General features: G+C 46.8%; 1 protein-coding gene across 12 annotated transcripts in view; it reads right to left on the reverse strand.

The window, feature by feature from the left end:
* Positions 1–940: 940 nt before the first annotated feature.
* Positions 941–22,872, reverse strand: part of ZNF618 (zinc finger protein 618) — a 156,536-nt gene continuing 134,604 nt past the window's right edge. For 11 of the 12 annotated variants that reach the window (XM_068413870.1, XM_068413867.1, XM_068413863.1 and 8 more), the window contains 3 exons: positions 16,802–16,879; positions 11,461–11,562; positions 941–10,342 (listed from right to left, as the gene is read on the reverse strand). In XM_068413870.1, coding sequence (XP_068269971.1) covers positions 8,829–10,342; positions 11,461–11,562; positions 16,802–16,879 — 1,694 coding nt within the window. In that variant the 3' untranslated portion in view covers positions 941–8,828. The remainder of the gene's footprint in view (positions 10,343–11,460; positions 11,563–16,801; positions 16,880–22,872) is intronic. The other variant, XM_068413865.1, reaches the window with a different exon arrangement.

The following is a 22,872-nucleotide window of genomic DNA, read 5'->3' on the forward strand; positions in this document are numbered from 1 at the left end:
TTGTGGCTCATCTTCACACTTGACTACTAGCCAAGGGAGTTTATCCAAATGCCAGACCTATCATCATCCCATGTCTTTGGGTTTTGTTTTCTCCCAACTAACAAATTCACTACAAATTTCCTAATTTTCAAGCAGAGTTATTTTTTGCTTGTTTTTTTTTTGAGGGAGCTGAGGGGCAGGGTTAGAAAATCCCAAAGGATATCAAAACAGGTTAAAGATATATGAAGGGTGACAGATACTGTACCTTGGATTTTCCAGCGGTAGGCCTGGTCTCCTCCTTTGGACCCTGGTCTATGTACTTGTTCCACTTGGCACAATTCCCTGGTGGTTTCTGGTTCATTTGGAGGTGGGTCTTTGAGCTCCAGACAGCACCATCAAGGCTCCGTTCCTGCATGCAGAACTGCCAGTGATCCCCACTCAGCAGCGTATCCTTGTGACCCTGCGAGATGCTTTGATGCGGGTCAAGGCTGACACAGCCTCTAAGGAAAGATTTCTGTGCCCTTTCGTGTTTTGGCTGTCATTACAAATGGCTGTCAAGGGCCTTCTCTTGTGGAAAGGAGTGAGTGAGCCTGCTCAGTGCCTGCTCACTGCCCCAATGCCTCTTGCTACATACAAACATCTCACTGGTGAGCAAGGAGCAGGTTCACCGCACTGGCGACCAAGCATGAGCTAGAGGGTGCTCGGGAAAATGCTTTGGGAGCTTGGGATGCCCAAGGGATGCAGGGAGGAGCCCACCGTGGAGTTTTATGGCTCATGGGGTCCATCAAAGTGACTGCTGCTGAGATTTAGGTCACTTTAAGGGATGTTTTCCCTCTTCACAAGACAACACTCAGCACTGGGTGATGTCCCTTTCATGTGCTTGAAAAACAGAAAACCCCAGACAGTTGTGGTTTTTTTCCTAAAGGTTGTTTTATTGTAAAACCATAAATACAACACTGACATGAAAATCCTCAAGCAACGGATGCTTTCTTACAGTTACAGTTTGTCTTCTGCCTTGGCATCAACTCTGAAAAGAATGTTGCAGAAACATGTCTCTAAGATATCTCCAAATAACCGAGCTCTGGCCTGGAGCGCTCGGCTCGTTTGGAAGCTAAGTGGAATTATTCCTCCTCTCTTGTGGAATATTTCCATTCAGACAGCAACAGACTTGTAAAAACAGCAACATTTAAACACCTTGATATTTTTTTTTCTTTAATAATCCTTTTCATTTGACGTCAGTCTAAGTTTCAAACAGCACTGAACTTCTTTAGCTGTAAAAAAAAAAAAAAACCAAACCAAAACAAAATCCTAAAAAGAAAAAAAAAAAAAACAGAAGAACTTGAGTTGGCCTCAAGCGTTCATATATCACAATGAAAATCAGCAACTCAACCCCGTGCAATATTGCTCTCTATTGAGTCATTCGATCCACACCAACAATACATGAGACTTCAAACAGGTTTTGTTTTGTTTATTAACACAGCAAGTGTGACATTAGATAACCTTTTAAATACAGTACATGGTACAGCGCGGGGCCAGCTGCCCGCACTTTTCCTCATTATGAAGACAAAGCCAGCGGTGGCGGTTTATAAAAATATTGTGTTGCTACAAAAGTATAAATTAATGCTACCGGTATTAAGAAATATTAAACACATAAAACTTATAAGGATTAAGAAAAATATTCATTAATACCTGTAGAAAACTCTGGCCTAAAAAAGATATTTTTTGTATATTTTTTGTATATTTTTTTTTTGTATTTTTAAAGATGACATGAGATTCTTGCACTCGCAGGTAGAGACACACGCAGGTGCATCTGTGGTATTGCCTAGAACATCTGCATCTACAGAAAGGAAGGAAATGCACACGAGTTACTGAGGGGAGGGAGGGTGAGGAGGGAAAGGAGAACGTTAATTGTTTGCTTGATGAAACAACAAGAATTCAGCTCCCAACGGGAGGTTTCGAGAAATGAACATACGAATGAGGAACAGCTTCTCTTTTCAGACTGGCTGCAAACAAGGATTTCCTGATGGTTTGGTTTATCAGCATGACACGTTCTAGCTACGGCGTGGACCAGAATCCTCACGCTCTGGACGATGCGCGTTCCTCCTGTACTTACAGCCTTGGCTAGTCACCTGTCACGAATGTTTCAGTTCATCCGTTATCAGTTTTCCTTTTAAATAATTAAAAAAAAAAAAAAAAATTAAAGTCCCACTAAGTTTAAAGGGACCATGGAAAACAGCTCTTAAGGCTGTTGCTCCTTCCAGAATACATGCCTCCTTCCTTGAGCAGAAAGGACCTTCTCCATAGACAGCAAGAAAAAAAAAATAAAATCCCTCCTCCCACCCCCCAGCCCACTGGAAAAAAAAAAAACAAACGTTGCAGAGACCACCACAAGAACCCCAGGGCCTGAAAACAAGCATTCAAGGCTGATGAGGCTGGAAGTGCCTTTTTAAGGAACTTTGGTTGTAAAAAGCAAGGGTTTGACATGCCTGTACTCATCGACTCCACTGCAAAACACTCCTACCGTTAAGGCTGCGCTGCTCACCCGGGTACGGAGACATGCTGACCACTGTCAGTGACGCTAGAACGAAGGGATGGAAGAAAATCCTTTCAGTCAGTGGTTGATGTTGTGCATCAATGAGCCATTTCTGTGGCTCATTGCAGAAGCTATTCCAAAAAACTCAAACTCAGCTGCCTACAGATCATTAAACCCCAACGGGTCTGCTGGATACACCGTTGTCTAATGTGAGCAAAATTCTTCCGTCAAGTTATAAAATAAAGGACTAACAGGGGTAGGAAAAAACCCAACTAACCAGCCAAACAGAAAACAAAATAAACAGAAATCTCCCAAACATTCAATATATAAAATTAAATTTCAGGGCAATACACTCTCATTGGTTTACCATTTCTGGCCTAGCATAAGCAAACTATCCCACAGTATTAACGAGGCATTCAACTTGGAGCTGTGCTTGGGTTTACCCCTCGTATGTTTATGATGGTTCGTTTTGTGCAGTGACATTTCCAGAGGCCCCAGGAAGGTGATAACCCGTGGCATGGGGACACGCACTGTAAAAAGAGAGTTCTTATTGCTACGGGGCGACATCTTCGCAAGTACCTGACACAGGACCTTGAGTCTCAGCTGATGTTTCTGGGCATTCCCAATGGATTCAAGATCACAGTGTAGCACAGAAAATGCACAGCAGAAGCAGCAAAACATGTAGTACTCTCCCCCACCCCAATTCTTTCACCTTGGCAGTGTAAGGGTTGACAAGACATTTGCTCCTCAAGTGGTGTCACCTCCTCTGCTCCTTCTGCCGGTCAGCCACCTCCCTCCTTTACAAAACCTGGTTTATGTACATACTGGAGAGCTGGGAAGGGTTTGGTGCCAGTGGCGAGTGGGAGGAGGCGGAGGAAGAAGCTCTGTGAACCCTCCTGGACCTATCAGGCAGGACTGGACTCAACACCCAGGCAATCATTTCCCACCTCTACTTCCAATCTCTTTTCTCTCGGCAAGGTCCAAAGCAGCCTTGTGCCTTACGGAGTGTGCTCCATGTAGCTCTACAGCCTTGTTTTAAATGACAGGGCTCCAAAACTATTCCCAGAACAGACTCCTCCCAGATGAATGGATTTCTCCTCCCTGAAAAGGTTTCCTACAATCTGCTTTTACCGTCTTTTTGATCATTTTCATCCCATTACTCCTAATTATTCCATAGGGAACAACTTGTCCTTTCCCGCGTGTGCTCCCTCTGAATGGTCACAGGAGCTCCTCTCCACCTCCTTTAGCCAAAGAGATGCCATTAGAGATCTCAGTCTCTCCTCAGCACAAAGCATCACTCCCAGCCTTTGAACACCTTTTTGGCTGCTCTTTTACTGTCTTTTGGTTGATCAGTAACTTGGTGCTGTCTAGAAACGCACACAGCATTCTCCGAGTAGCACAAAGTCTCAGTCACCCTGCTCCTGCTCATCTTACGTCCTGCCCTGCCTACTGCGGGATCCAGAAAGTGGAAATGGTCCCTCAGACTGGGTAAGGCTGAGTGGACTCATCTACTAATATAAACATATATGGTAATTTCTTCTCACACTAAACCTTCCATGTTATTGCAAGCTCTTGGGAGAAAAACCAAACCAACCAACCTGAGACATCTCACTGAACACTGGATTAACTCCGATACGACAATGTAGAGGTCAAGCAATTTTCAGAAGTGCCTCCCCTCTACTGTCAGCCATTCCCAAGCTTTTGAGAGTATCTGCCACAACTTCATTTGCAAAATTCACATAAGGGTCATGACTCCCTGAGCTGCTTCTGGACGTATTCTCTGATCAGCAGGGGAGAACACCCAGCAAGCGCAGTTAAACCAGTGCAGACAGTTCATGTGGATGCTCAAACCAATTTATCTCAAAGTTAAACTTGTTTAACCAGCAATTAACAGACAACTGAATTAGATAAAACCTGACCCCACAGTCGGCTTTCACAGAAAGTTTTCCAGATTGCACTAGTTCAAATACGACCAAATCAGCTCTCTTAGAACAGACGTACAGCGTTGAGAAAAAGTTTACTTCCACCTGAAACCGACTGAGGCGCAAGACACCAAGCCCCTCTTGCAAGCCAGAACACGACTACTGTCTACTGCTAGAGACGTGGGAAGAAGCGACAGACACAGGAGACAGATCTGGGCTCTGTGTTCTTCACTGACCCTCTGGCTGCTTTACTCACACTGAGAGCTCTGCCTTTGTACCCCACTTTCTCAGTTTTCTAGTAACAAGGATCTTCAGACAGGACTGGAAGGCCCTTCATTTTTACAGTTCATCTTCTGTTGGTGCTTGCTCCCCACCTGAAGATCATAACCCCTCCCAAAGCAAACTGTGAAGTCTGAAAGAGAAGTCCGCAAGGTCAGGCACAGAGTAAGCAGCAGAAACAAATGAATGCCTGGAGGACACGTACACCATTTTTGTATCCCAACACATTTCTCAAGTGCGAGTAAAGGAAACAAGCAAGCAGAAGGCAAATTCCCAACATGACCTACCAGAGGATGATCCCAATTCTGAGGACTTCTCCTCCCAGCTCAAAGGGAACAGAACCTCATGACAGCTCTGGCCAAACTAAGAGACCCTCTCCTCTCTGGTCTCCCACCACAGGATGAGCAGTGCTCCTTACAGCACAAGTGCTGCCCCGTACCACTGAGCCAATCATAGAACAGTTTGGGTTGGAGTAACCTGGCAAATTAAGAGCTTCCAAAATTCAGACCTTGGGAAAGTATCTATGCTCCCAAGCACAGTATCCAGAAAGTATCTAAGCTCCCAATGCAAATACAAGTCTTGAAGAGTAAAGGAGAAACAGAAGCAAAAGCTTGTCATTTAGGGTAAATATGTGCCCTCCAGATGTGCTTCTCCCTGCTTTTAACGAAGCAGAAGTAGACCAGACATCAGTCAGCCTGCGAGCAGACACAGCATGAATAGCTCCTCTGAGCAGAGCACCCTGTAACCACGTTCAAGTCTCATGAAAAGCGGCAGCTTCTTCCACTGACTCGCTGGGCAACCAGCTCCTCTTCCTACTGACTTTCCAGATTGCTCCATTTTAGGGTTTTAGGTTTTATTTTGCTTTTTCAGCTGCTAAGTTGAGTTTTTAAGTCTTTGGGGGAATCTCATCTACCAGACAACACTGCATCTTTGCTTAAAATTCATCATTAGTGCAACTACAACCGAAGTTGCCTTGGAGGGGACAGTTACTCGGATAGGGGAGAGGGCCAGTCAATCCCTCTCTTTGGTTGTCACAGCAAGAGAGCTCCGGGTCTGATGCCAAAACCACCCTGTAAAAAGGGGAAGGGAGATGGGTGAGGAGTTAAGGTGGCTGCAGCCTTTCCACTTACATGACTTGGCTGTGTAGCCCTGGTCCAGCTCACTGCTGTGCACAGCCTGGCATCAACTGATTGCACAAATGACCACAATTTTACCTCATTCTCAATTCCAGAGCTTTAAACCTGTGCTAACGCTGCATCGTCCACTTCCCCACCCTTAATGCCTCACAGACAGACAACACAACGAGCCCAAGTTGGCAAACCCCACAGAAGTTATCAGTCTGTCCCTTAGCGAAGGAGGGTTAGGGTTTGGAGCCTTCTTTTCAAAGCAATGCAAGGGGTTTGCATATTCACCTGAGCATCCAAGAGCCTGTGAGCGGCTCTCGGGGTCTCAGGCGCACCAAGCAAAAAGGAGAAACGTGCCATTAGGAGGAAGAACCACAAATCCTGTCCCCAGTTCTGCCCATCAGCTGAGCTGCACGGTACACACTCTGCAGCCTCAAAAGCTAATCTTGCTTTGGGTTCATCCTCCAGCCACGTTTTCTTGCTGCAGGATACCTTGTGCTTTTCAGTGGGAAGAGCAGCACAGCACAAACGCTTTGTAATCTGCACACATCTCACCTGTGTTTTAGTTATTGTTTCTTACAGGTTTCTCCTGCACTGCAAGCGCAAAACCAGATGTGTTACCATGGGCCCAAGTGGTGGCTGGGCAGGCAGGATTTGTACGAGGGAAAATAAAAGCAGCGAGAACAAAAGTTTGCCCTACAACCACCACCTCCATTTGCAAAAGCCACTGCCAGAGAAATCAGATCTCCAAGTGCCTCTGCCTTGGCAGCTCATCTTCAAGCGCTGCTACCCCTGTAGCTGTCAGAGGGCTTGTGGACAGCGTCGTTTAAGATATCCATACACAAACATTACATTTAGGAGTCAACTAGTTTTGCCCTGATGCCCGTAACAGTGCTGAGAGGTCAACCCAAATGCTAAACTCAGGCTAATAGCAAGCCCTCTTTCCAGGTTGAAAAGGGCAAGACAGCTGGGTGCAAAGTGCTATCCCTCAGCGACCTTGACCTAGGGAAGGTCTCTAGCGTGCAAACTGTTGCCCTGTCTGAGCCCCATGGCAGTGAAGCGGTCAGTTAGTGCCTGTCGGGTTCAAGGCATCTGCAAACAAAGCCTGAGAGACTGGGTTTGCCATTTCTCATGTCTTGGGACTTGCAACTTCTATTACAACCAGAGATGGGCAGGTGGGACCTTGGTTTAACATCTGTTCAACAGCAGCACTTCAAAGAGGCCCCCCAGTCTCATCATTGCATTGTCAGCAACCAGAAAACACCTCCGCGCTGTTGAAGGGCTTCAGCCTCCAGCCTGCCTGCTTGGAGCTGAGCGAGTCCATCCTCCTGAACCTCTGACACTGCTCTGCTGCCACTGTGACCACAGCTCTGGAGCACACTACTGGAAGCAGGAGAGATTACTTCGAAAGTAATAATTTGCTTCAATTTGCCTCCGGGATACAAGTCCCAGTGATGAAAAATTAACAGTTTGGCACCAGAAGTTGGGAATTGTCCAAGAGGCACCAAACCTGAGAGCCTGCAGAGATCCCATCCAGCAGCCCATGAACCGTGCCTACGGGCACTGGACACAGCAGAGCACTGGCCTTGGTGGACAGCAGAGTGACTGAGATGTTTTAGCGTTATGATGATCTCTAATTGCATTTGGGGTGAGCCAGTAAGTGTGAACGTTTAAGGGCCCGTGGCCTTCCCAGCCAGAACGATTCAGCAACATAACAAGTAGTGTAATGCACTGTAGGTATTAAAAAAGACATTCGTGCTACCAGAGGAAACCATTCCAAATAAAATGGGAAGATATTCTTTGCACTCAATCAGGAGCACTTACATTCAGAAGGATCTTTGAGCCCATGCACTTCTCTAAGCTTCCTTCAAACCCCAGTTCAACAAAACTGATGCTCTTTGTTCCCCTGAAAAATCATACACCTTGGTTTGTCCTTGGCCTTGTGAAGGTTATTTCGAGTGCGTGTGCTGAGAAAAGTTTTTACAAAAAGTTCAGGTACAAGGGTTCTCAATGGCAGCTGGCAGACCCCAGCAAGCTTGCTGGTGGCCCACAGGCATCTGTGCTGTCACCGCTTGCTTGCTCTTCCTGCTTTCTAGCTTTTCCATACAAGCAACTGCTGTGGTTCCCATAAGAATATTATTTAATCGCCAACGGGCTACTCTAGAACAAGTTTGAGAACCCCTGATGTACAAAATTTGCAGAGAAGCTAATTAACACTGGGAATTCAAAAAAAGAAGTTACGCTGTAAAAAAATAAATCCAAGAAACGTAACAATTACAGATGTTTTCTGCCATGAACCATTTCTCTGAGTTTTAAATCGAACTTATAATCTCTAGCTAACATGTTAAACTCAAAACTGGGAGTAGAGACAGAAAAGTAACTTTTGGTTTTGGGGAAAAAAGTGTATGAAAAATTAAAAATAAAACAAAACAAAAAAAACTTAAAATCTCCCTTCCTGAAGACACTGGTGTTCATAAAACACAGCTGCCCTGATTACATGCACCGTATGTCAAGAAGGCTGCAGACAAATGCCCTCAAGGTGTAGAGTTATTCAAAGGAGCAAAGTCCAGTGCAGAACTGGTCTGTTCAATGTAGTCTGATTATCCATGGCAAGATGGCCCAGGGGACAAGAGGAAAGGTGGGGTGGAGGAGAAACAAAAGAAACTTCAAGTCACTTTAGATCTCAGCTGCCTGAAGACTTTAGAACATCAGCCTCCCATTGGTCTGCCCACTTGAAAACATTATAAAGTCTGTCAAGTCCACACACTATCTATGGAAAGGAGCACGTTCCTGGCAGAGGGCTGTCTCTCTCACGTGCTCAGCTTTCCTTTCAAACTTAATTTTATATATATTTATATTTTTATATATATATAAAAAAGCACTTGGTTTCCAGGGGCATTCATAATGAGGTCCACAGTGTTTAGAACTTAAAATTCTTTTTTCTTTGTTTGGAACAGTGTTTTAAAGTTTTGTTTTAATTAAAAGACAGTCTTAAAGCATGTTGGACTTCAAAAACATGAGTTTGTTCATGTCTTCTGGACTGAGTAGCCGTCTCCTTTTGATTAAGAGAGCCTGCTCACACATATTTACACATTCGCTTCTGGCACCAACAGCAGGCACTGCTAAGAGCCAAAAGGCTAGCTTGGCTAGTTTTGTATGCTTTTGGGTAACACACGACCAGTACTGAAACAGGTCAGGGGTGGCCTGGAAGAGAGGTTCTTGCAAATAATCATAGACTTCATTTTTCCCGAACCAATCTTCTTCCTGAGCTGCTGTGGCTTCCCCTGCTGCCCGAGGCTTCTTGGTTGTAGGTTCAAATTCTGTTTCTTCTGCCCAGGACTCTTTCACCTCATTGATCAACTCACAGACCTTGCCAATGATCTCTTCGTGCTGGTATGGTGGGACAGGCCGCAGCTTCTGCTGAGGGTCTAAGATCATGGCTACCTTGTGTGCCGAATGAACTTTGAAGTTCTCCTTCAGCGCCTCCAAGAAGAGGTGGCAGAGTTTGCTGACTACGCCAGCATCGTTAGCTTTGGAAGTGAACAGTTTCTCCAGTTTGACGTAGGTGGGCAGCACCAGCTGCAAGGTGGGCCGGTTCTCATTGCTCAACTCAATCACTGCCTGTTTCACTGGAGCCAAAATGGCTGCCAGGTTGCTGAGCAGGTGTTTGTTCAGGTTTTGGATGAGGTTCATCTTCTTGGCCCTGCTGTAGAACTCGCAGATCTGCTCGTAGCGCTCGTGGACGAGCAGGAGAGAGTCAGTGACCGAGTTCCAGCAGGGCGGGGGAGAGGTCTCTTCCAGGGAGCCAAAGGTCTCCTTTGAGAGGCCCGTGGATCCTGCCAGATCTTCACAGACATTCAGGAGCTCGATCACTTCGTGCATATTGCGAGCCTGTAGTGTTCGCTTATTCAGCACACTCTGCACCACTGAGTTCAAGGCACAGGCCGAACAACGCAAGCACATGCCTGCCTTGGAGAACGCAGAGGAATTGACCTTGCAGTCTGTGACGTACACCGTCCTGATCTCCGACATCACAAACTCTGAGAGCACGTTCTGCACCCAGTGGTGGATAAAATCACCGTTATCTCGAATGTCTACACCCTTAATTCCCAGGACGTAACTCTTGATGTGGTTGCTTTCTACCTGATAAGCTGTCAGGATGTAGCAAGAATCGGGGCCAATGCTCTGCGAGTGGCAAGTGACACCGATGCCAAGGCATGCGTTGCTGCCCAGGGCGCAGGTGACTTTCACCTTCACTTGGTTGTACATCCGAGGCAAATGCTTCAGAGCCAGTGTGTTGAAATTGCCAAGGATTTCGGTGACAGAGAAGGCACCATAGCGAGCTCCACTATCCACCAGGGTCTGTGCTAGCTTGATGAATTCCTTCCCACTCACCACACTCAGAGCCCCAAGGTCAGTGCACATCACCCTCAGGAGCCTCTCGGCAATGTTCTGCCGCTCCTTCTCTGGGATCGCGCTGTTCCCTACCGAACCGCTTGCAGATGCTGCAGTGAAATAAAAGGAGGGAGAGAAAGCACCAGATGAGAATTGCTCCTCTGCAACGGGAGAGGGGAGGAAGGCACAAAACAATTCTGAGACCCAACGAGGTGGAACATGCCCAGACGATGGCAGAGACGTCTCCAACCCCGGATTCCTTCACCCAAGGGTTTCTGGACGGAGGAACCTCCAGGGACAGGCCTTGCTCTTGCTCAGAGAAACAAGGAGCTTCTCTGTATGCTTTCCCTGGTGTCGGGACTGAGACAGAGCACACGCTACCTACTCACAATCCAGTGCCTTAACCAATGGCATCTCTGTGGCGTTCATTGAGGAACTGCCTAGGGAAGTTATAAACGTGTGTGCTATTCACTATCCATGTTTATGGGCTGGTGGTCACAGCTTAGCCCAGCTGGAAAGCTGGACATCTTCCCATTTCTGTGATTGAAGCCTTTTCTTTGAGGCAGTTATTTTAAGATGAGTTGCTTCCTCCACCATCTCAAACAGTGCTGAAGCCCAAGTTTCCATTTCTTCCTCTGAACTCCAGCAACTTCACTTTTTGTGGCTGATTTTGGGCAACGTGAATGTCATTTTTGGCCATACCAGAACACAAAAGTGCCATGTTTTTCAATCACCCTTCCCCTCTCTTTGAATCACCCTACTCACTTAAGTGCTTTGGAACTGATTTCCCACAGAGCTGTATTTTACCTTTTCCTGTGGTGAAGCACAAGCTCACAGGACGAGCTGGGGATAAAGCCAGACACTGGCTGCCTGCCAGCACAGGTTATGCCTAGTCACACCACGACGACTGGGTTACATTTTCAACCTCAGGGAAGTCTGACCTTGGATCAGAAGTTAACTTTTTCCAGGAGTTCCCAAATGCATTTTCCTTACAAACCTTTCCTACTGCCTCCCACGGTTCCCAGTACTCTTTGCATACAAGCACTTCTGTAATGGGAATAGATGCCCTGCTCTGCAGGATAGTACATCAATTACGGATGAAATCAAGTGCAGTTAGGCGAGGACAAGGGCCTTGTGCAATGCCCATCACTGCTGCACCCTCTCTGACAGTCACTTGTTCAAAGCGGACAGGTAAGCCCAGGACAGAGGAGCAAACACTGCTACGTACTATTGTTGGCGTTGTTTCTTTGGAGCTGTGGTTTCCACTTTTCTTCAACAACAGCTAGAGGTGATCTGGGCTGGCTAGAGGCAATATTGTTCTCGTTGTCAGCTGCGGGGCAAGAGACAGGGAGGTGTTAGAAGCACAAGATAATAATGCTTAAAGCACAAAGAAAGGGAAACAGTACCCATCTGTTTAGCATTTACTTATGGTTCCCCTCACTAAGGTGACACCAATCTACTCCATTCTCTGTAGTTTTTAAGCAGTTTTCAGTGAGATGGCACAGTACTGTCAGAAACCTTGAAAATTGTCTTTGGACTTGCAACCTGTCGCCTCCTAAAATGCAGCTGAAATGACAGTGGCTTTTTCTGTGCATCAGTGACACTGATGTCATCAGCACACCTTGAGAAACGTCTCCCAGTCAACTGAAGCTGCACACCAGGAGGAAGAGATGTTCCTTGGGCAGCCTGGCTTGTGCACTTCGCTTGCTTTCGAAATGAAAGCAGGTGTAACAAACATTTGTCCTTCTTTTGCCTTACTGCCTCTTTCTGCACCACAGGTGGTTTCCCTTTCTTTACCGCTAAGTACTTTGTTTTTCAAGCTATGCTCAACTCCTCTGTATCTAAGGATCTTATTACAACCTTCATATATGGTTTCCTCCCGCTGTGGAGAGGGCCAGTCTCCTCTTGGGCTGCTCACTGCTGCCTCAGACTGGAAACAAGAAGAAAAAACCCCAAGTTTCTGGGGCGTGACCAAAGATTGTTCCTCCCTATGGCTGTGAAGATACCAACTGCCCTAGGGGGTTTTGTGTTCGTGCTCCCATTTCCCTATATGTAAATGGGCTAAACACTGTGGCTGCCAATCTGATGGGATCTTTCAAGGAAATGCAGTCAAGATCAGTAAATTCTGTATCGTATCCATGTTCTTTCCCCTCCCGTGCCCCAAGAACTTCTCCCCACCCTCTAGAGGAAATTTTCTAGTTCTTACTATGCTTCACTATGAAATTGTGCTCTGAAATAGGCTGTGAAGCGACAATAAAGTGCACAATGAAGAGAGGTGGAAGAGGAAGGAGAAAGATGGAGACTGATGACCAGGCTGAATGGAAGGATGGATCAAAAACAAAGAAGACAAAACAGGTCCTTTACTCTTTACAGCTGGACTCATCTCACTTAATTTTGGACATCTCAACATCTCTATTAGACACACCTCTCTTCAAAGTGGCCCCTTGGGGCTCCTTTTATACTCAGTGGTGCGAAACAGGCTTAAGAGCGTGATTCATTCACCCAGGCAGAACTAGATGCCTCTTGTAGTGTAAGATCCATCATGCTCTGAACTCGCCTGGAGTCAATGGCTTCTTCTCCACTGATTATAAAGGGAGCCCAAGTTGACCAGCTCAGGTGGCAGTATCTATAACCTAGGCACACCAGCATGCAGTGAAATGAATCCTGCCCCAGCACTCCAGACAGCAGAGCAGAAATTAGAGGAATGCCTTATTAAGGCACACACAGGCAGTTTCTCTGCAGCCCAGGTTGATCTCGTGCTGGGCAGAGCAGTGGGTTGCCCATCAGAACAACCAGGAGAGAGTAAAGTTGCTCTCCTTCATGTGTGGCAATAACCTGGGAGAGAAGGGAGACCAGCAAGGACCTGGAGACAAGCAATGATGTGATGAAACTCCAGTGCCCTCGTTCTTATGAGCAAGCCCTCTCAAATTTGAGCAGCTCTGCACGTTAACTGCTGGGGCATTCACAAACCTTGCTGATGAACTGCCACAGACTGCACAGTTATTATTGGGTCTGGGCACCGCACTGGCCACAGGCTGGATCAATACCTAAGAGCGATTCAGGATACGACAGAACCAGGGTAGACTCTGGGACTGCCTCGAGGACTGTAGGTGCTCAGGAAATTCACTGGTCGTGGTTGGTACTTGGGGAGCACTGCCATGCTCAGGACTGCAGCCAAAGGTCGGTCTTTGCAGGTGTGGAAGAGACGTGAAGAGCAGGAGGTGCTCCAGTGGATGCCAGTGATCAGATATGACATATCACTTTTCCCCCAGCATTTGCCCAGACCAATTGCTCTTGGGCTAATGCCACCACTGTCCTCAACTTCAAACATCCATGGGTAGGCAAAGGAAAATGCTGGATGTTGTCTACTAACTTTGTTCAGGTTCAGGCCCTCCTTGTCTTGGTAAGGGGCGGGTGGGGGGAGAAACCCTCTATATTTCATCCCCACAACTCTTTTATCTATTTCATAATAATAGGGGATTTATTATGTACAAATATCCGCTGGCATTCAGTATGGCATTAATGAGACTTGTGCATTTCAGCCTCGTCTTCCTTATCAGGCAGTCTGTGAACTACACAGTTCATGATTCTTTAATTTTTCTTCATGCCTTCAATCCTTTAATCCAGGTTCACCCTAGTCATCCTTTTATTTTTTTAGCTCTAGATTGTAGGAAGGGCATTATATGGTAGCACTCGACCTGAACAAAGTACTCTAAAGGGACTCAAAGCTGTATATGGTACAGTGTAATTACAGAACAAATTCCTTTGCCTGGTGTTCTGCTGTTCTATTTTTGCCTTTCAGCCTCCAATTTACATTCTAATTGCTTCTTCTCACTGTGTAGCTGCTTTATGGAGCTATAATCTCACCTTATTACCTTCTAGCCTCGAGGCTAGCCTCCTTCCAGCCCTGTGAATGACTCAAGAACCAGTATAGAATCACAGAATCACAGAATCGTTTTGGTTAGAAAGGACCTTTAAGATCATCGAGTCCAACGTTAACCCAGCACTGCCAAGGCCACCACTAACCCATGTCCCTCAGCACCACATCTTGCCCTTCTCTGGACTCTCTCCAAAGTATGTCCCTGTTTTTGCTCCTCAAGGCCAGCAGCACGTTCCCATCTTCAGCAACTTGTGAGAGGGGCTCAGTGGATGCACTGCATTTAGTTGGAAGAGATTAGCCCTTTGCATCAGACACGATAAGCCAAACTGGACTCCTGAACGCATTAACTGAGGGAGTATTTGACCCATATGGGCTTCTTGTATCGCTGCATCCCCATAATGGAACAGTCCTTGAGCCAGGCATATGGACTGGTATAAACGCTTACTATGCCAGTGTCCCCAGTATGTGAATTCTATGCCACCAGTTCTGCTGACTACTGCAAGGTCTCTGCACTCCCAGACTTCAGAGATGCCGTGTCAATGCTGTTTCTTGGATATGGAAATCCCCAAGCTCTGACAGACTAAAAGGCAACAAACTGCGACCAGAGTAGCTGCTCCTGGGTAATCTCCACTGTTGCTCTGCTTAAGTACAACAGCCAGAACCGGACACCCACTAAAGCTGTCTGTAGCTTTCCCACCTCTTCATTTTGCTTTGCTCTCATCCCACAGTAGCAAATACCGCTCCGCTCGCCCCCAGCTGCACAGATCCGGAGGAAAGGCTGCTGTTCCCTCCAGAGGAAGCGGCGTGAGCACGGGACTGGCAAGCACCACGCGCAGAGATGCCACAGCAGGGGATGGCTGCTTTCACAGGGGACAGCCTTGGTGACACCTGGAGAAAGCACTTACAGAAGACACGAACAAACTTGCTGACACTGTACCAGTGAGACATTCGGGGGGAAGCAGCCAAGCAGAGGACAGTGAGTTACAAACAGAGCAAGAAGAGATGAGAAAATACGGAGTGTAACAGGAGTAATCCTGAGTTGGAGAGAGGGGATCTCTGCTGACATTACATGAGTCAGATCACCGGTACCTGCTCCCTCCAGGCCTGTTTTGTGTCCAAGGTAAGCCAGGTGAACAAGCCCAGAGGCCATGGGTCATTTGTAAAGAAGAGAGAAGGAAGAAGCTGCAGACAGCACTAACTTAACATTTTTAACAGCTCACACCTTGCTAGTGAATTGCCATTCTCCCCTTTGACACCTTAGCCTTGGTCCCTCCTTTGCAGCTCCTCTACTCAGCGTCACCAAGAACTAGGTAACTCAAAATGCTGCATTTCACTACCAGAGACCAAAACAAGGAACAGGATGGTCAAGGACGCAGCTTGGAGGCAAGCAAAAATTGCCATCGACAAACATCAAGAACAGACCCCAACACCACGGAGTGATGGCAGCCACTACCCTGAGCAGAGCTTCACTGCTCCTCGGAGTACCGTGAAGTCCAATTACTCCACATCAACCAGCTTGTGCTCTAACAGAAAATAACATCCACAAAACTCACACCATCTTATAACAAATCACCCTAAACGTCTATGTGCAACACTACAAAGATGATAAAGTAGCTGCAGAACACCACACAAAGCCTGCACTAAGGTTCGCCAATGAGAACTGAACTGGAACCGAGGAACCGCATGGGTCAAGTACTCAAGGGACACTCATTAAAATTAGGACTAAAACTAAAACACAGAACAAGATAAGAACTTTGATTAGAATTACTGTTACAGAATGGGAAATATGCTTTTCCCCAAGCCACCTGTCCTTCCGTGCCAGTCTACTCAGGGTTTACCTGTAGAGTGAGAGCAAATGCAAGCACTGAACATATACCTCAACAGAGCAGGTGTCTTGGAGAACACAGGTCTGTCAAAGGTGACCTAATTTGTAAACCTGTGTTAATTCACTTGAATTTTCATTCAAGAGGGGAAAAAAAAATCTGCCAATATAAAAAAAATCCTATTTCTACATTTTTGAATATTCTGAGTGCTGTTTTTGAAACAGCTTTGGCTTTGAAATTTTAAAATTGTCTCACGTATTGACATAGAAAACAAAAAAGGTGGCTTAGAAACAAAGTAGTGGAACTACTCCTCAGAATTTTCTTTTGTAGATAGCTGAGAAGAAAACAAACACGACTGATGAAATGGCAAATTCTTCTCCTGAGAACACATTTCAGTCCTTTGCAGAACTCCAGGATACACAAGCACGGAAAATGACTTGTGTAGGCAAAGGCTCTGCTGCCCTGCGAGCATTTCTGCTTTGTTTGCTTCAATGAGAACTATCCTTTTTGCAAGAGGAGGGATTTGATCTGCTGTAGGAGTGACCCATTAATGCTTACACAAGGAGCATTCTCTAGATACCTTTGGATAAAGGGAACGAGCAGTTTGATGTGCTCTGTGCTAGTGTGGCACGTTTCCTCTCTTCCTATGGAAAGGAGTAATATTTATGATATACCCTGAGCCTTCCACTGTTGCAGCCACTGTGATGTGCTTCAGCCTTTGAGTATGGTTTTTGCTGCAGGTGAAATCCCTGGGGCTTTGGAAACCGTGAGCACAGAAAGCTCTATTGACACACAACGGGGTCAACGTCAGGCATCAGCGCAGAATTTAATTCTCCGCTTTAAGCGAGTCGAAGTGCCCAGCTTACCTGCATGGGACTGCATGTGCTCCAGGAGATTGTTATAAAACTGGAACTGGATTCCACAAGCTCCACAGGTGTAAGGCTCTGTTTGGGAGAAATCAGTTCAGAAGAATTATACAGAGTATGCAGGGAAGCAGCACACGTGCATACTTCAGTTTGTACAGCAGCGGGGCAGCGCCTTAGGGCCCGGTCCTTGTCACCTCAGCCCACGTGTACATGTCACAACAGCTCCTTAGAACTGAACCTGCAGGGCTCGGGCTGTGATTTGGGAAAGCACTAGGGCACATCACTGCTTCCTGGGGTCAGGCATTTATCCGTGTGCTTCACTGTACTGCCACGAGAAGGCCCGGGATGGCAGAGGGACAGCTCGTGCACTAAAGCGAAGCACCTGCCAGTGTGTGTGTGTGGCATCTCAGTGAACCTGCACAAAGACCTGAGAGGCTACACACTGACCGGGGTTTACTAGCTCATGCCTGCTGCAGGCTGTTTTAAGCATATCCTTGTTCTTTTTAAGCCTGAAAGCAAAGCACGGTGAATTAATTCTACATCCAGTTCTGTCAAATTCCAGTCTCTGCTGCCTTTCCTGAGTAAGACAAGGAGCAGCGGGCTGTGAAAAATCCTGTTGCTCAGAAGTTGGGGCATGAAGAAGTGCCATGGGGGAACTCAGCTTGTTTTTTTTTTTTTGTGGCTGTCAACAAGTGCAGCGAGACTGGGGAATGGTGAGTGGCACTGGGCTCGGCGGCAGCAAGTCGACGGGGTTAAGCAGAGGTGGAGGGGAAGAAGCACAGAAATCAGAGCTGTGCCAGAAGGCTGAGAGCAGAGCAGGAGAGCCATGTTGCCAGAGTCATATGATGAGCTGGAGTCAGGAAAGAGCTGGGTGCAGAGCTCCCTCATGAGCTGAAAGATACGTTTACTTCTGTTCTAACAAGTATGTTGGAAGTGCATTTTTTCCACTGAATTAACCTAATAGCAAATGTTTGCAGTTGCTCGTTTAAACAGTATTAGCTGAGCGCGTTAGTTGACAGATGTAATATCAAACTACAGTGGCTGAAATATTAACATGTTGCAGTTTGCTTCTACACCTCCAGATGTACCAGCACACTGCCACCATTATGCTGTGGCATTTTGTTTCCTAACAGCAGAATGGACAAATGCAAGCATTTGGTATATAAACAACTTTGCATATAAATGCCTGGCACACAAACAGAGCAAGGTCTATCACTACAATATACCAGAAATCTGTATCTACGTTCAAATCTGTGTCTATGTTCAATTCTGTATCTACATATTCTGCATCAATGAAACTTAAGAAATCTATTGCACATAAGCAAAAGCAGCAGCATCCAGGATGGAAGAACCAAAACACAGGAAAGCCCAAGCCTGACTTGGCTATAATCTGTAAGATGTCTATGTCAGGTAGCAAAACCCAGAATTCATCCCATGGCTACAGGAAGCTGCGAGGAAAAACATAAGAGAGACCATAAACAGATCATCTAAGCTATACTTGTATGCTGTAAGGTTAAACACCTTGCTGTGCCTTTCCCACAGAACCTACAGCCTTCTGAAACGACGGAGCCAGCTCCATCTGAAGGAGCTGTGCTCAATGCTTTATTTAACTTACTGTATTTTCTTGTGATGCTACTCCTGTCTTTTGCTGTAGCGAGGAAGTTTGGAAATACTGCACTTAAGTACCTGTGCTTGTGGAAAAAAGGGAAGATTTTGGCAGCTGGGTGGCACACTTAGGATCAGGACTGGGAGAATTAACATGGACTGGCTGCTTCTGGTGAAATCAGCAGGGAAATAAATAGTCAGTTGTGGTAAAATGCCACAAGAAGTACAATGTAATCTAATTGTTTAGACTCCTTTTGTAATTATCACAGAGCAGAAGACCCCACATGGGTGCAAACCATCCCTCTTAGACACATATTGCAATGTCAGATGACTTGTGTTACAGATGCACCTATTTGCCTCTGCTGCTGATGGAGCCTAAATTGCTCAGATGGAAATGTCTCAAACTAAGTGGGTTGACTCCCCCTCCAAGTGTCAAAATTAACATTTGACTAATCTAATGAATGAAGTCACACTTCAAAGAGCCTGCTGAATGTTGCTGACAGGTTCCTGGCAGGGTCAGAAGAGCTCCGGTGCTGCAGCCAGGGCAGCTTACAAAGCTACCGCCCCTGCTCTTTGCCCCGTTGCTTTGCTGGAGCCCCTTCCCCTACAGCAGTTGGGAGAACAGAACGTGCTGTACATCTCAGGTGCTTCTGAAAGCTGAAATTTAGAGGTGTCACACCGCGGTTCCCTGGGACACTTTCAGTTCTCTGCGTGCCACTTAAACATAAATACATTCCCTTCTGCCATCTCTGCCTGTAGTAACCTCAGCCAGAGAAACCGGTGGTGGAGCAATCCATCCTTCACTGCTGCAGTCCAAGGACTCTTCTCTGCTCCCAGACAAGTACACAAACTCCATGATTCCCCTAGAAGCAAGTTTCCAAATAACCACCAGAACAACTCTTCCCCTAAGCTCAGTTACAGGGCACCTCACTGGCACTCACTCACATACATCCAGCACTCTCCAAGCACACTTCTCTCCTGTTTTACTATATCCTCACATTTCCTTCTCAGCTTATTTTGTCTCACTGAGCTGCTTTACCTTCCTCCTGTTATATTCTCAGCTATTTTATCACCATAAAGCTGTGTTGTCTTTCTTCTAGCTCTCCCCTTGCCTGACTCCCCTTCACTCCTGACCAGTCTTTTCTGGGTTCCCCCCATCTCCATCCATCACGCAGTAACCATCAAGGTCTCCACAGTTCTTCATCTCAAGCTCCTCCCTCTGCCACTACAACATGCTGCGTGTACTCAGTGACTCTGAAAGGTCTCTCATTTGTGATTCTTCTCAGAAAAATTCTGTTGATTTTCATCCCGTTTCCAAAAGCCTCCTCTTCTGTTCTACTACAGAAATGTCCACCTCTGGAAACAAAATCACTGCCTACTTTCAAAAACTAATTTTGCACTCTGAAAATGCTAAAACATTTTCTAAATAGTTTTGAGACCAAGAGTCATAGAAGTCTACAGTTTGCCACAAACAAAAATGAGTTAAGTTAAAACTAGGGATAAAATTTCAATTCATCCAACAATTCAAAAGTCTTTCCCAGGGAGGAGGGAAGGGACGCTTGGGAGGATGTGCCGAATCCCCATGGGAATGAACATGCTTTACTTCCCAGGGCTTCCTCAACCCTCATACTTCTGCAATTTCAGCTTCTAAGACCCTTATGCTCCACAGCGGAGAGAGCTGGGAACAGTCACGCCGGCTGGAAGAAGGGTGGGATGCATCAGTGCTAGAAGAGGGAAGAGGGATCTGGAAGGTGGAGAGAAGGAAGAGGCAATCTGTATCTGAATCCAGGCAAAAGCCACCACTGGAAGAGAACTGCACATCTGGGCTGGTACGCACAGCGAGCAAATGCCCCCTCCCTTTGATTTCTGCTTGCAACTTAAAGGTAGAGTTAACTGGCAAAGCTGTCAAAACTGCTCTGAACACCCCCGTGAGCCACACTTGTGCCCCTTCCCCCTTCCTGGGAGCACAGCCCCCTCCACGCCACTGCAGGACCTCTGCTTTTCCTTCCCCAGGGGGAATTTCATCTCTTCTCTTCCTTGCTTAGAGGTTTACAGCATCCAGAAGGGATCTGCTCTCTGTCCGGTGGTCTGAACTCAGCAAGGGGCCCACAGGGCTCCCATCAGTGAACCTCTCCCTTCCCTCTCAGCTTTGCTGGTGGTGGTACGAGGACAGCTGGGACCCATTTGTGCTGCCCATACCAACCCCTGAGAACACCCGCTGCTCTCCAACAGCCCCAACTGTTTTGGGTGGCCAAGACAGGCCTTATGTATGAGCAAAGAAGGAACAGCGGCTGTAAAGTCAGCTCAGAAACGGCTCAGAGACTCCCAACCCACAGCAGGACTGCCTGGACAGCCTGTCTCACGCTGCTGGAAACCTTCTCCTTCACCTCCTCAAACCCCTCATTGCTTCTCTTGCTGCTCCACACCTGAGGGGGTGGGAGCTGTGGCAGGAGCAACAGTACCCCCTTTTGAAGAGAAAACCCCAGCCATTTACCCCACGTGCTCAGACAGGCTCCTGGTTCTCACTTGGGCCCACAGGCCTCTCAGCAGTGCCAGGTGCTGTGAACCTTCTAGCTCTGTTCCCCTGGCCCAGGCTCAGGAAGGAGGGTGCTCTACTTTCTCCAGGCTTCCTCAATTTGAATTCCCCAGGGCACGCTAAACACTTGCTGGTGCCAGCTGGTCTCTTGCTGCGTACTTGGCTTGCTCAGGCTGCAGGCTGGGACTCCAGTTCACACCTGTAACCACAGCTCCCACAGCCCTGAGCCCCAAGACCCCACCAATTCCCAGTGAGTACACAGTGCTGCTGCACTCACACAACCTTCCTTCACACTTGTCAAAAAAAAATTTGGAAGGAGGAGGAAATCACTCTGAACACGTCCTTTCTGCCAGCAGAAAAGGGCTACTCTACAGCCAGCCGATCCCAGTGGAGTCTGACTCTCATTCCTGAGTTTTCCCACAACGTAGAGCAGTTGCATAGTGGAGAGCACAAACAAATGCGCTGCAAGCAAGCACCACCAGTGGCACTGCAAACACCCATCCCAGGGCATTTCTAGCAGCCTCTTGCAAGCTCAGTCAAACTCAAGCACTGTAGCACCCCCCAGCAATGGCATTTCATTCTCCCATCAAGCACTGAAGAGTGTTCCTTCCCCAAAATAAGAGACATTTGTCTGTGGTATATGTCTGGTGTCAGCCACAAAACACTCCTTCCCCATAAAAGCCAACCTGCTTCGCAAGCCAGGTCTCTCTCCTCTCTAAACAAGACATGCCATCACGTCACCCTTACTGGTCGCCCAGGTGGTCTCTGGAAACACCTTGACAGAAACCTAAAGCACCAGCAGCTGCTGAAGCCTCTTCAGTCTCTTGAGTCACATAGAACTAACACAACCGGTTGCACAATTTAAAACATCTTTCCCCAGGGCTATTATTAGACACTTTTATTAGTGCTTTATATATACCCAGCGAACCAGGCTCCAGGGTAAGGCAGCAGGCCGTATAAGCCAAGACAGAGAAAAACCAGCATTTGTGCTTAGGTTAAATAAATCACTCTAATTCCCATGTTAACTCTCATTGCCACATCTAAGCCAGAGAAAATAGCAGAGTCTGCTTTGAGGCCAGGAGCGAACATGAGTTGAGAGCTTTTAACACAAAGTTTCAACAGAAAATGCCCTGAGCTGCTTGGGCATGAGTGAAACCCAGCAGCCAGCTCAACAACTGATGGCAGCGCAGGGAGCAGACCCTCAGGCAGCTCTCTCCTCAACAGAAAGGACCCACATTTCAACACTCTGTCCACATTTTGATGAAAAACAAATGCAGAACTGTAAGGGGAACTTCTCAGCATTTTTCGTCCAATGTTTCCACTGGCTTTAGCTTTATTAACAGTCTAACTGCATCTTCCCAAAACGTTGACACAAACTGATGGAAAACCACATTCAACTCAGCAGCAGTCTCCTAGAAAAACACCATCACACACCAAAAGAAGTGGAAGTTTCTTGAAAATAGGACCTCTTTCACTTCCACCATCTCCGACAATAAATGAGGTGCTACATGAAGAGGTGCTATGAAGCATGCTTTAAAAAGGGGAGTCCTGAATGCAGCACAGTTTTAAATTTGTTGGCACTAATTTCATTTCTCTTCCAACGTGAGCTCTCATGTTCTGAATAAAACTCTCACTTCTTTCTCAGATTTATAAGTAGAGAAAGAACAAGCGTCCTCCGTCACTGTGGCCATGCCCAGGGTGCAGCACTCAGCACTGTCCTACGCTAAGGGACAGCAGTCCTGGATTACAAGGCTGGCGCAGACAGTATCACCCCTAAAATCCAGACGCAAGCCAAGCCGTAACCAAACACACTATAAGGCAAAGGAAGAAGATCCACTTGTTGAAAGCATCAAGGATACGGGGCAGAATCTCGAGCAGAGACCACCTGAGTCCACCCATCCCAAACCTGCTCTCCTTCCCCTCCTGCTTG

Source organism: Nyctibius grandis, chromosome 16, assembly GCF_013368605.1.
Source record: "Nyctibius grandis isolate bNycGra1 chromosome 16, bNycGra1.pri, whole genome shotgun sequence".
NCBI classification, from domain to species: Eukaryota; Metazoa; Chordata; class Aves; order Nyctibiiformes; family Nyctibiidae; genus Nyctibius; species Nyctibius grandis.